The following is a 13,983-nucleotide window of genomic DNA, read 5'->3' as shown; positions in this document are numbered from 1 at the left end:
CAAGTAATATACTTGACCCTTCCTCTTTCTTCTTGTTCCAAACAGAGCCCTTTTGTTGTGTTCCACAGGATTTTTAAAAAAAGCCTTAAGTTCATTCTGGGCTTTAAATCTCCTTTCTATAAGTCTACTTATATCCAACCTTGGTTATAGTCTCATATTTAATCTTTTGTATATGTCCTTTTAAGATTATAGGTCATCAGAGTGTTTCCTCTGTAGCCAAATGGGTTCTTTATAGGTTTTTTTTTCCCTTTTCTTTCTTATTAGGACAATTCACATCTGCATGGTCAGAAGTAAAATGCAGCTTTATCCCAGGCTTAGATCCTATGGCTTCATAATCATTTGAGTTCTAACTTTTTTTTTTAAACCATTTAATAGTCCTCTACATGGGGTTTTTTAAGTTTCTTAATGCAATCTGAATGGGCCAATGGAACCAAATAATCCCCTAAGGTTTGTAAAGCACACTGCATTTGATGTGTATGCAAATGCCATAAAGTGGTGGGTCATTTCTTTATTTTCTTTTGTAATTACAGCAATAATTAGACCAGGTCTGTAATTCTTCAAGCCATCTTAAAATGCCAGTAAAGTGGTATAACATAATCACTTACAGTCCAGCATGGTTAGGTCCATTCTTTCTAGTTCTTTGCTACAGTTCATTTGGCTTCATATGCATGAATGCACAATATTTTCTATTATAAAACTATATTGACTAAAACAGTTATCCTAAGCAATTTCCAACATTAGTTTATATTATAGTTCTGACTTTATTACTAACTTGCTATGTGATTTTGAGTAAATGAATGACTTCTCTTTAAACCTTAGATTCTTCATTTTTAAAATGAAGAGATTGGACTAAATGATCTAAGGTGGCATTGGCAAAGGTTTTCCAAGTTCATGTGCCCAAACTGCAACTTCAAGCTACCAATGACCACTCTCCCCATTACCTCAGAGAGCAGAAGGAGCAACTGCTTGCTTTGGGCAGCTGGATAGAGGGGCAGGGCATGCAAAAATGTCCTCAGGTGCTAGAAAGAGGGGGAATGGAGGAGTGTCTCCAGTGACCCAGTTCTGGCTCGGCATGTGTGCCAATACTTCACCAATCCTGACCTAGGATTTTTTCTACATTACTAACATTCTGTGATTCTAAGATAATTCTTTTCATAGAACATCAGAATTGCAAAGTATCTTGGAGGTAAATATCCTAAAATCCAGGGTTTGAAATCTTTTGGAGGAATTTTAGGAAAAGAGAAGCTCACCAACACTTTAAATCAGGAACACTAATCTTCTGAAGAGGGTGCCATGGAGATACCTGAGGAAACTACATGCTGCATCAAGAGATCCAGAATGAACTGAACTGAAGGGAGTTGAACACATTTATCCTGAATGTAAACTCTTATGCTAAAAGGGACTGCCCCCAATTGGTTTTTTGTCAATGCGTCTATTAATTATTGTTTTTGTTTTCTTCCTTTTTTATTTCCATCTTGTTCTCAGGTTGCTATAATTTCCCCTTAGAAAGGGCAATGTTTTAATGTCTTTAGTGGGAGAATCCTTAGAGATATACATTGGTTATTTGAAATGATTCACTGGGAAGACTAGGCATGTTAACCTCCCAATACCCTCAATTGAGAAGATTTCAACATGCTTGACTCCCAGTAGAATCACAGAGGCATTGTGAAAAGGGAATTGGGTGGTTGCCAAAATTGTAATTAACCCTTAAGTCACAAGACTGTTAATAGATAGATTTATTAGTAAGAAAAAGAAAATAAGAGAGAAATATAGAAAGGAGACGAAGAATTTCCTAGCCTAATAATCCAGAGCCTAACAAACTCAGTGTCTCTCTCTCTGAATCTCAGCCTCAGAAACAACAAACCCTACCAGCTTCCTGCTGGGTCTCATCTTATAAGTCCTCACTACACCCACTAGCTCTCCTACATCACCCCCCCCCCCATGAACCAACCACAGCTCCTCAATTAACCTTGAACCACCCAGGGAGGCAGTGCCTTTGGGATCAATTCCCTGGTTGCTGATAGACCCAAATTCAAAACAAATGGAAGGGAAGTCTAAATCTCTGATTGATCAAATCAAAATACAAATTCCCTTCTCACAGAAGCCAACTATTCCTACCTATGCATGAATAAGAATCTCCTCTGTAACATCTGGCAAATGCCGATACTATGATGATGAAACAATTGCTACCTTCTCAAGTACCTTATTCCATTTTTAAAGAACTTTGGTAGGAAGTTTTCCCCTTTACATCAAGGCTAAATTTGCCTCATTGTAGATTCTATCCATGGATCCTAAGTATATCTTGTGTGTCAAGTAGAACAAATTTGTTCCCTTTTCCAAATGAGAGCGCTTTAAATACTGGAGATAATAATGAAGTGGTCCCTAAATTTTCTCTTCTCCAATTTAAGTATTTCGAGTTCTTTTAACTGTTCTTCAGGAAGACATAAGCCTGGAGAAGGCCAATCTTCTCCAAGTTAATCAGTATTTTGGTAATTTTAATGACCAATTTTACCAATTTACAATTTTAAGGCAAATAAGGCAAATAAAATTCAAAAGAAAAAAACAGGCAGGTGGGTGGCACATAGGATGGAGTACCAGTCTTTTAAGTCAGGAATATGAGTTCAATTCTTTCCTCAGACACTTTTTAGCCACATGACCCTAGACAAGTCATTTAAACTCTCAGCTTTGAGGTCTTCACTTGTAAAATGGGGATAATAAGGGCAACTACTTCACATGGCTGTGAGGATCAGAGGAGATAATATACGCAAACTGTTTCACAAACTTTAATGTACTATATAAACAAATTATTATTACTAGCCTCCTCCCACTTTCAATATCCATCCATACTTTTCACATTAATGTATCACAAGTAGAGCTGTGAATTCATCCAACCATTGTTTATTTAAATTAATTTTTTTCACCAAAAATATCTGTTTCTCTCCCTCTCACCTTCTCCGCATTGAAAAAAGAATAAAATTCTTATAACAAACTGGTATGATAAAGAAACTAATTCCTTCATTGGCCAGATCTAACCAAAAAAATTTTTGGTCTACATTTTGGATGAGAAACCTCACTGTCAGCAGGTGGAATGCATGTTTCTTTATGGATTTTCTGGGATCATTATTGGCAATTGTATTGATCTGACTCCTTAAGTATTTGGGTTGTTTGCCTTTATAATGTTTTTGTTATTAAATAAATTGTTCTCTTGGTTCTGCACACTTTACTCTGAATCAGTTCATATAAATCTCCTCATGTTTCTTTGAGGCTGTTCTCTCCATCATTCCTTACCACACAATAGTATTCCACTATACTCCTGATACTGTTCAGTCATTCCCCAATTGATGGGCACCCTCCTCTCAGCTTTCAATTCTTTGTCACCCTAAAAAAAAAGATGTGCTATAAATATTTTTCTACAAATGGGTTTTCCTCTCCTTTCTTTGTTCTCTTTGAGAGCATAAGCCTAGCAGTGGTATCGCTGGGTCAAAGGATAGTCCAATTTAGTGATTTGGTGGCATAGTTCCAAATTTCCTTCCAGAATGGCTGGAATGTGAAATGGAATACAATTGTTTTATAATAAATGATGATAATGGTGCATGCTACCTACTTCCTTACAGAAGTAATAAGATTTATAAGGAGTAAATTTAAAGGTGATTTTGACTAATATATTATATTAATGGTCACCAGGGATTTAATTCAATCCCAATAAAAATACTCAATTCAGTTTGGGAATTTTATGGTGGTTTAATTAATATAGAGGGAAGGAATTAAGAAGAAGAGAGAGGGAAAGGGGTATAAGATTTCTCAGGCCTAGCCTAAACCAGCTCGAGGCCTCCTCAGAAGATAAAAACTAGCTTGGCTTCCTAAGAGGATAGTATTTGGAAAGGTAAAGGAAAAAAAAGAATCAACCTAAACTCTGAGAGAGCTCAGGGAAGACGCCTCACTTGACCCATGCTACAAGAGCTTCTCCCAGTTACCTCACTGGCAAGCTGCAACACACCAAACCACCAGGACGCCCAGCACACAGTCACAAGCCACACCAGCCAGAGCAAGAGCCACCTCTCCAAGACAGAGCCAGAGCCATGTCTCCAAGAAAGAGGCCGGAGAGAGGAAGAGACACAAAATATTCTTTTTTACATTACTTCCTGCATCTCACATGTACCAATGGTAGCTTAAGCTTGACTTAGAACAGACCAAGGGGTCTGTCAGTTGTTTCTTATTTGTCACTTGATAGCACATGTCTGTCATAGGCCATCCTCCTCAATATTTAATCCTTAAGAAGGAGTATAGACATTCCTGTTTGTTAGGATTTTAAAGATTTAATCAGGGTGGAAAAAATCTAAAATTCACAGGTTGAAGATGCAGAATAAGGCATACATTTCTGGACATGGTTAAATATGAGAATTTTTTTCTTTTCCTTTTTTCCAGTGGAAGGGAGGAATAAAGGCTTGTTCATTGAAAGAATAATATTTTTAATTTATGCTTTTATAGTGTTTTATATACTACAGTAATTTCTCAATCACCCTCTCTCCCAAATATGCAGTTAACATAAACTGACCAACAAAAGAACCATGTCAGACAAGGTATGCTACCTGCCAGTGCATCTGTAGCATATCATCTCTCTACTGAGTGGAGGGATATATGTTATAGCTCCTATTCTCTAAATTGTTTATTATTAATAATATGAATTAGGAATGTTTTCTTTTTTATTTACATTATTGTATCATTATGTATATAGCTCTCTTGTTTCTGCTTAGTCTATCCTGTATCACTTCAAAAAAGCCTTCCTATGTTACTCTTTATTCTTCAGATTTGTCATTTCTTATAATGCAATAATATTCTAACATAATTCAGCAAACATTTCCTCATTTGGTAGGAATCTACTTCATTCTCAATTTTTTTGCTGCCAAAATGGTGTGATATTTAGGACATTTCCATCATTTATCTCCTTGTAGTAGAATTGCTATGTCAAAGGACAGTTTAGTAAGTTTTCTTGCACAGTTCTAAATTGCTTTTCAGAACAGCTGGAACTGTTCACATTTCTACCAACCATATATTCAAATCCCTGTTTTCTAAAAATCTTTTTTTTAAAACCCTTACCTTCTGTTTTAGAATTCATATTAGTTCCAAGACAGAAGAGCAATAAGGGTTGGCAATGGGGGTTAAGTGATTTACCCAAAGTCACCCAGGCTAGGAAGTATCTAAGGCCACATTTGAACTCAGGCCCTCCCATCTTCAGGTCTGGCTTTCAGTCCACTGAGACACTTCACAAAGTCTTTTTGAATACCAATTATGTCCATTGTTTTTCATCTCTGACAACTTAACAGGTGTAAGGTGAAATCTTCAAATTATAATTGATTCTAATCATTCAGGGTAGTTATATTCTACAGAGTTGCTACAAACACCAAATTAGAGAATATTGAACCATTGTTTCTAAGGGAAATACAGGGTTAGGTTCCTGGGAGTCTTTGGTCACAACATTTACTTTAGTACTTTCTGGAGTGGCCTTACACATAAACCAGGGAATTTTCTTTTTCTGGACATAATACCACATTATTGATTCATTAATATTGAACTCATGGCCAACAGCCCTATAACATATCTGAATGAAGTTTATCTAATGCACATATTTTCTCCATAAGACAAATCATAGCCTTCTTATATTTAGGAACAATAGACAACTCATCAGCACTATACTTGGGGGTCATTTTAAATAACAAGATAGCCCTAATAGGCACAAAAAGGCACTTGGCGCTGAATAGACTACTAAAAGAACATTGGTTTATATAATGAAAGCTGAAATAGAGCATCGCCTTGTTCGAACTCATTTGGGAGTTGGGAAACTCAACTTTTTTGCTGCCCTGTGCATGTCAAAGCACAATGAGCAATGATTTTAGAGGTGAAGAATTCTTTTTTCATGTTATAATCACATATTTTTTCCTAGATTTTACATAACTTTTAATCACTTTAATATTTAGCTTTTACACATTTCTGTATTATGCAAAGATGCTGATAAAGACAATAACTTTTTAACTCACTCCAAAATCTTGCCTTGATGTCAAAACTGCTCCTAGTTATTTGTCCCCTTAACCTTCTTTCTGGGTACTTCTACCAGCACTCTCTAGTTTCCTTGTTTCTTTCATTGGTCACTGACTGAGTCTCCCTTCAACTTCTTTCTGCCTTGAGGCCAGGAGTCATAAAAACCCTAATGTCTTTCTACCAATTGATAAAAGAAGGAAATTACTCCAACCCCAAGAATCTGTTCAGTAGCTTGGTAAATGTTTTATACACAGTACTTATTTGGCTGCTTAACAGCCTTCTTAGTGAGTTTTCCTAGAAATCTTAGCTTCTTTAGAGTTTAAAATTAAATTCTCCTTTACTAAAAAAAAAAACACCAGAAATTAACTTATTTTATTAAGTGGATGAATAATTTGTTTCTTTTTAAATGCTATCATTCCAGAATATTAGAGAACATTAATTTTAGTTGACTTTATTCTTTAAGTCATCTGTACTCTGAAAATTCACTAAATCATTCAAATCAATAAAGTTATACACCCAAGTTTCCTATCCAATCTAACTTCTTCATCTACAGAACCTAACTACAACTGAGCCATTAATCTTTTAATTTATAATTAGATGAAATGTTCATGTTTTTACCAGAAGTGGAATTAACATAGGAGAGTCAGGGCTGCATAATGAGGGATATTTTTAAGTATGCAGATTTTCTATTTAACATGGTTCAAAAGTGAGAAACAAGAAAGGTCAAAGTCTTATAAGACTATAAGAAAGCTTTATACCTATGTGCCATGAATACTTTCTTTGAGAAAGTCAGGAAGGCCCTCACACATCATCAAGTAGTAAATTATATGATGAAATTAATTACATATGAATTGAAAGGAAATGGCCAATTACTAGAGACATTTCTGAATAAGCTTTCTATGGATCAGACTAGTGAATTATTAGAGCAAAGATCAATGCCAAATTAGAAGAATAAAAGTTGTAAAGTATGATATATAATTTGAGCAATTCTAACTTGACTATTTTAAAAAATATTTATAATAAAAAATGGAAAATAAATAAGAGGTTATAGACATCACCAATTACTAAGCAAATTTAATAAATAGATCCAATGACCTTTTCTCAAGCCTTATCCTCTACTTTTCTGTAGCATTTGATGTTTTTGACCACTCTTTTCCCCTCCTCCTGGATCTTTTCTTCTTCTTCTGCTTTTGTAACACTGCTCTTCCTGGGTCTCCTCCTACCTCTGAAGACTCCATCTTCTGACCTTCTTGGTCTCTTACACTGGGTTTTAATCCATCTCCTGCTACTTTCTTGTGAATGTTTATCAAAGCACTATCTTAAGTTCTCTTTTCATTCCTTCCCATATAAACTTTAAAAAAAGATATAAACAATCCACTGGTTTCAAGGATGAATCTCCAAATCTAAAAATAATTCTCAAACTAGATGACTCCCAAATCTATAAATCCATTCTTAGTCTCTGTCCCAAATGAAGTTATATGTTATGCACTGCCTGATGGATATCACCTTCTGGATATCCTACCTGACACCACAAACTCAATATGTTTATGAATGAACTCATTATCTTCCCTCCTAAACTCATTTTATCCTTCAAATTTCCCCTTTTCTGCTGGGGACACAATCATACTCAATTCACAACACTTGAGAGTCATCTTTAACTCTTCTCATTCACTCTTCCTCCAAATCCTAGAAACCATGAAGGTTCACCAATTCCATATTTAATATCATCTCTTGAATCTGTGCCATTCACAAAGTCATTCTAATTCAGGCCCCTTTCATCTCTTCCTTGAATTACTGATCTACCTGCTTCTGGTTTCTCCATTTTTCAATATACCTTCTACCTTGCCAAAACCATCCTTCCAAAGCAGAGATCTAATCACACATAATTCAGTGGGTCCAAATCACTTACCTATAGGAAAAAATACAAACTGACATCTAAGGCTTTTCACAATTTGCCTTCCGCCTACCCTTCTAGTCTTATTTCATAATAGTCTCCTTCATATAGTCTGTTCCAAGCAAACTGGCAAAGCTCTTGACCCAAATTCAATAATACACCATTTGTTTCTTTCTCTTTCCCCATAGCTGGATTCAACTCTCTCTTTAGCTTTCAGAATTTTCATTATCCATCAAAGCTAAAGTCAAATATTGTTATGTTCATGGTGCCCTCTCTGATCCAGGCAGTCAAAAGTGTTTTGCCCCTCAGTTTTCCTTGTACCACCCATATTTGTATTCGTTTGGTCTCTCTTCTTCCCCTCCCTTCCAACTAGCATGTTGAGAGTAGGGACAGTTTCATTTTGATCTCTTTGTTTCCCTGGCACCTAACAGTGTCTTGAACATAATAGGCACTTAATGTTTCCTAGATTGAATTTTAAGTAGCACAAACTCAATTGAGAAGCACTGGAGGGGAAAACAAGGGTGCAGAAGAAAGTCTAGCCAGCCTAACCCTTATAGAAAGCAGAGACCTGAGCAAGCAAGATGTTTTCAAGAGCATTTAAGGATGAAACTGGAAAAAGAGACAACAAACAGACCGAAAAGGGAAAAGAGTAGTTTTAAAATAAACTTTTCTCCATCAATGGCAATGGAACCAGCACATTTGGAGATTTGCTTCATGGTGAAGTGGAAATATCCTGAAGAAAACAAAGATGGAAAAAGCAACTAGGATTAGATCAAGTACACATAAAAGAGGTCCATGATGGAGTTAACACAGTTGTGTGGGCCCCAAAGAATCATTTCTCAAGTTAATCAGAAAAAGGAGAGGATACTAAATGCTTAGGAAAAGTCAATGGTCTTATCATTGTAAAGTTTTTAAAAACAATTAAAAAATCTCTTTATTCATCACTACATGAATCTCAACAAGGCCAGCTTACAGAGACATTAAGTAGATCCTAGATGAAAACTGAAGGGACTATACAAACTTTCAAAATGTGATTCTATAGCAAATCACCTCTGTACAGTCACACAATTGATTGAAAGCTATATCAAATACAAAATCCCACTGTGTTTATTGTTTGTTGATTTTTAAGTCCTTCAATTTGGCAGAACAAAATGCCACCCTAAAAGCTATCCTCAAACAAGGTATTTTTCATACATATGTCAAAATTATTCAATATTCCACTAAATATATTACTGATAATTTTACTTAAATGACTATTAACAATAAGTGGGGTCTGAGGTACCACCTCACACCTATCCAATTGGCTAATATGAGAGAAAAGGAAAGTGATAGATATTGGCAACTTGGGACACTAATGTATTGTTGGTGGAGTTGTGAACTGATCCTACCATTATGCAGGGCAATCTGGAACTATGCTCAAAAGGGTATAAAACTATGCATACACTTTGATTTGGTAACACTACTACTAGGTCTGTATCACAAAGAGATTTTTTTTCCCCCAAGAGCATAGGACCTACAAAAATATTTATATGGTTTTTTTTTAATGGTAGCAAAAAATCAGAAATTGAGGGGATGTATTTTAATTGGGAAAAGGCTTAATAAATTGTATGTGATGTGTGAAGACTGGATTTAACTATCTCTTGATTGTAACAACGAAGATACTTAGTTCTTCCTTTATTGTGAAGATTAAATTATAATCCCCTGATTGTAACAATGAAGGTACTTAGCTCTTCCTTTATTGGGAAGATTGAATTGTAACCCACAATCTATTTTTAGATTTTAATCCCCAAAAGATAATAACTCAGTATTTTAAATAGATCTATCCATTTTAAGTACAAAAAGGTGTTAAGTAAATACAAAAGGTATAATCTAACCAAAGAAGGTGTGAACTAAAGAGTGTGCAGTCCTGGAGAAAAGTGTCTGCTGTGATTGGTAGACATGAAATTTAGGGAAGGTTACACAAGTGAAAAAGATCTTTAAAAAAGAGGACCAGAGGTCAGAAGAAGAGATATATATTTGATTTGAGTTGGATAGAGGATCTCTGACTCAGAGTTGGAATGGAGCAGCTAGACCTCAGACTGCTTTTCCTTTTACATGGTCACCATTGGTGAGTGAAAGGCTGACTTAGTGATCTCTCTCTCTCTCTCCCCATTAACAAAATGATTATGATGATTTCTACCAAAAAGATGCAAAAGCCAGCATAACAATGAGACATAAAGTGTAACACCATACCATATGGTTTACGTAATTATGCTGTAACAATGTGGGGTACAGAATGACACTATGACATGTGCTATAACACTGTAACATACAGCAAGAGTGTGGCATATGGTATGAGTGTGATGGGTTGTAACAGTGTAATGTTGGCAGAAGTGTGATGCAGAATGAATCCATAAAGACATAACACTGACATACAGTAAAATGTTGTAATAATAGTGTGGTATATGACATGACAGCATGATATGCTAGAGTGACAGAGTCCATAAAAACAAAGGAATATGAGATTAAACTCACCAAGGATTCTGAGACTTAAGGCTTCTTAAATTTTGTTAACTTTTCCAATTTTTATATATTTTAACTCATTTGTTTCCCAGTGGTTAGTGGCAATAAAATCCTCTAAAAATTATTAAGCTTTTGGAGACTGTTTGGTAAAGTTGATAGGAGAAGTGTGAAGACCATGTTTTGTTACAAAGGGAAGAGAAGCCCTAGGTAAAACCAATAGATAACTAAGAAGGCAGTGGATGAGGGTAACTGTGGATGGAGGATCAGGCCTAGAGATGGGGAGGAGGTCCTGGGTTCAAATCTAACCGTAGATACTTCCTAGCTCTGTGACTCTGGGCAAGTCATTTAACTTCAACTGCCAAGCCTTTACCAACTCTTCTGCCTTAGAATCAATACTTAGTATTGACTCTAAAACAGAAAGTAAGGATTAAAAAAAAAAAAGGTAACAGATGCTCTAGATCAAAGGAAGGTGGGGAGAAGAGGAACCTACTGGGGAACAACAATTATCTCTGGGGAGTCAGATGGGCAGACAATTCCTACTCTCCAATGTCCTGGAAGAGTAACTCCTTAGGGAGCTATCCAATGGTTAATAAATTAAAATATCTCTCTTAAGGGCATAGAATTTACTGATAAGTCAGGAAGAGGGTCAAGCCTTTTGCATTCACCATTCATTATGACTTGCCTGAAAACTTACAAATGAGGCTCAAGGGAATTTGTGAATGCAAACTACCCTTCTCTGATAGTGGCCAAAAAATACTTCTTGATAAATATCTTACACCCAAAAATCTATTGTCCTGCTAGCTTAGCTGGGTCCAAGAACAAGTTCTACAAGACAACTGTACAAAAAGCATGTTAAAGACCAAATGCCAACCATGGAAGGGGAATGGGGGGAGAAAGAGAGAGAGGAGAGACAGAGAAGAGAGAGAGAGACAGAGAGAGGGAGAGAGAGAGAGAGACAGAGACAGAGACAGAGACAGAGACAGAGACTGTCATGCCCTAGAAATCAGATAGGGTTTGAGCCAGACCATAGCAAATTTAATTTTGAGAAGGGATGAAATTCAGAAACCCCTATTAATCACACCTTGCTGCAATTCCATCTAGCTTTTTCTTAAATGGAGCAATCACTTAATTGTCAGTAAGCAGGAAAACTCTTCTTTTTGACTACAGACAGTATTCATTCATTCAGCCCAACATGTAGATAGGCAGTATAATACAAAGCAAAGGCTGAAGGAGAGGGAACATATTGCTGTTTCATGTTGCATTTTAGCAACACAAAACTACAATCAAAATTATCCTACTTAGGAAGATATCCTTTGAAAGGTAACCATCCAACAAGAAGTACATTAGCAGGCTTTATAAATATCAACTGGACTGAGTTGTTCTCTGAACTCAACACTCCACTATCTGGCTCTGTGAAATCATACCTGCCTGGACTATATTTCCTCTTTATCTTTGCCTAGCAAAATACTCCTCTTCCAAGTTCAGATCACTCCTTTCAGGAAGCATTCCATGATTCTTAGCTTAAAGTGGTTTCTACTCCTTCCAGTTTTCTTGTACAATCCGATTGGCTCAAAAAGCTCAGCTGAAGGACCACTTCCTTTGAGAGGTCTTTCCTCTTCCTTCCAATTGCTAGGACTTCCCCTCCCCTAAATTACTCTGTATTTATTTTGCATATGCTGCTAAATATGCATGTCTCCCCTGAGAGAATATAAGTTCCTTGAGAGCAAAGAATCTACTTTTTTTGCCTTTGTAGTCTTAGCATTTAGAATGCCACTCAGCATGTAATACAAGCTTTAAAATGCTTGATGATTGCTTGATCTTTGCTTTGTTTCTATTATACTTTATCTTGTCGATACTAGTCTGTGAACATGTCTTAGCCCCATATGCCAGTAAGCTCTCTAAGGACTAGGAAATGCTTTCTTTTTTTATCCTTATACTTCCAGCACTGAATAAGGTGCCTTGGTTTATTTGTTTTTTATTTTTTTAAACTTCCTACTGGCCTCAAATCAATACTACATTGTATCAGTTCCAAGGCAGAAGAGTAGTAGTAAGGGCGGGGCAAATATGATTGAGTGACTCACCCAGGGTCACACAGCTGAGAAATGTCCGAGGCCACATTGGAACCCAGGACCTCCTGTCTCCAGGCTTGGCTCTCTCTCCATTGAGCCACCTACGTGGCCCCCATAGCTATTCTCTTAAAAGGGTTCAGAGGGGAAATTCTCAAGACCACCTCACACACATAGGTAGAAAGAATGCAAAGGATAAAGTTGCACAACCTCCCCTAGTACAGGTGGCAGAAGTTGCCTTATCATGCCTTCAGAGTCAATTAGGAGGCAATACTCACCATTCTTGAGTAATTCGAGTTTGCAACTCTGGTAAGAGAAACTGCCCATGGAAACAGTAGATAGAAGAGATGTTGGAGAAAATACCAGTTGTCACTTCAGATGGAATACCAGCTTCTGCCAACTTGGTGCAAAAAACCTACAGTTGAACAACCAATGAATGAAAACTGAATGAAATCTGTTCAGAGCATTTATTTCTACACAATATGAATTATTTGCTTTGGGAAAGAACCTTAGGATCAGCATACTTGCTTTGAGGACAAGTATATTCCATGATTTAAAAGAGATACAATCTATATTAAGCCATATACATTCCTGTATTATTTAAACTAGTTCAAAAAAGTACGCGGCCTAAGGAAAGCTGCAGCCAGGTTGAGCTGGTGTGGTACAAAGGAAAGAACAATGGATTTAGAATAAAAGTCCTGGGTTTGAATACTGAGCTTCAAGTTTCTTCATTTTTGAAATGAAAGGGTTGAATTCTATAATTTCAAAGGCTCCTACCAACTATAAAATCCCATGATTCCAAACGCATTTCTAGGACCTATGGGCTATGTAAAAATGGGAGTATTCTTCATTAGAAATGAGAGTATAGAGTTTGTATCCCAAAGAGGAAAAAAATGGGAAAAGATCTGTTTGTACAAAAATATTTATAGTTGCGCTCTTTGCGGTGGCAAAAATTGGAAAATGAGGGGATGCCCTTCAATTGGGGAATGGCTTAACAAATTGTGGTATATGATGGTGATGGGATATTATTGTGCTATAAGGAGTGCTATAAGGAGTAATGAATTGATTGATTTCTATAAGAACTGGAAAGACCTACATAAACTGATGTGGGGTGGAATAAGCAGAACCAGGAGAACATTGTACACAGAAATTGATACATTGTGGGACGATCAAATGTTACTTTGACTACTAAAAGCAATGTAATGATCCAGGTCAACTCTGAGGGACTTATGAGAAAGAATACTATCCACCTTTAAAGAAAGAACTGTTGGAGTAGAAATCCAGAAGAAAAATATGATTTATCATTTGTTTATATGGGTATATGATTAGAGGTTTTGGTTTTAAAAGATTACTCTATTCCAAAAATGAATAATATCAAAATAGAATTTGAGTGATAATACATGTAAAACCCAGTGGAAATGCCTGTCAACTCCAGGAAGGGGAAGGGAAGAGACAACAAGAATCATGTAACTATCGAAAAAAATT

The 13,983-nt window shown here is 36.3% G+C and overlaps 1 protein-coding gene across 4 annotated transcripts in view; it reads right to left on the bottom strand.

Moving 5' to 3' along the window:
• The window catches only part of FGD3 (FYVE, RhoGEF and PH domain containing 3), a 217,454-nt gene that overhangs the window by 70,203 nt on the left and 133,268 nt on the right, over positions 1-13,983 (bottom strand). For all 4 annotated transcript variants that reach the window (XM_056805261.1, XM_056805262.1, XM_056805264.1 and 1 more), the window contains exon 6: positions 12,777-12,913. In XM_056805261.1, coding sequence (XP_056661239.1) covers positions 12,777-12,913 — 137 coding nt within the window. The remainder of the gene's footprint in view (positions 1-12,776; positions 12,914-13,983) is intronic.

The sequence above is a fragment of the Monodelphis domestica genome, chromosome 7 (assembly GCF_027887165.1).
Source record: "Monodelphis domestica isolate mMonDom1 chromosome 7, mMonDom1.pri, whole genome shotgun sequence".
Taxonomy (NCBI): domain Eukaryota; kingdom Metazoa; phylum Chordata; class Mammalia; order Didelphimorphia; family Didelphidae; genus Monodelphis; species Monodelphis domestica.
Note: the sequence above shows the minus strand (reverse complement) of the source record. Positions and strands in the feature narration are given on the sequence as shown.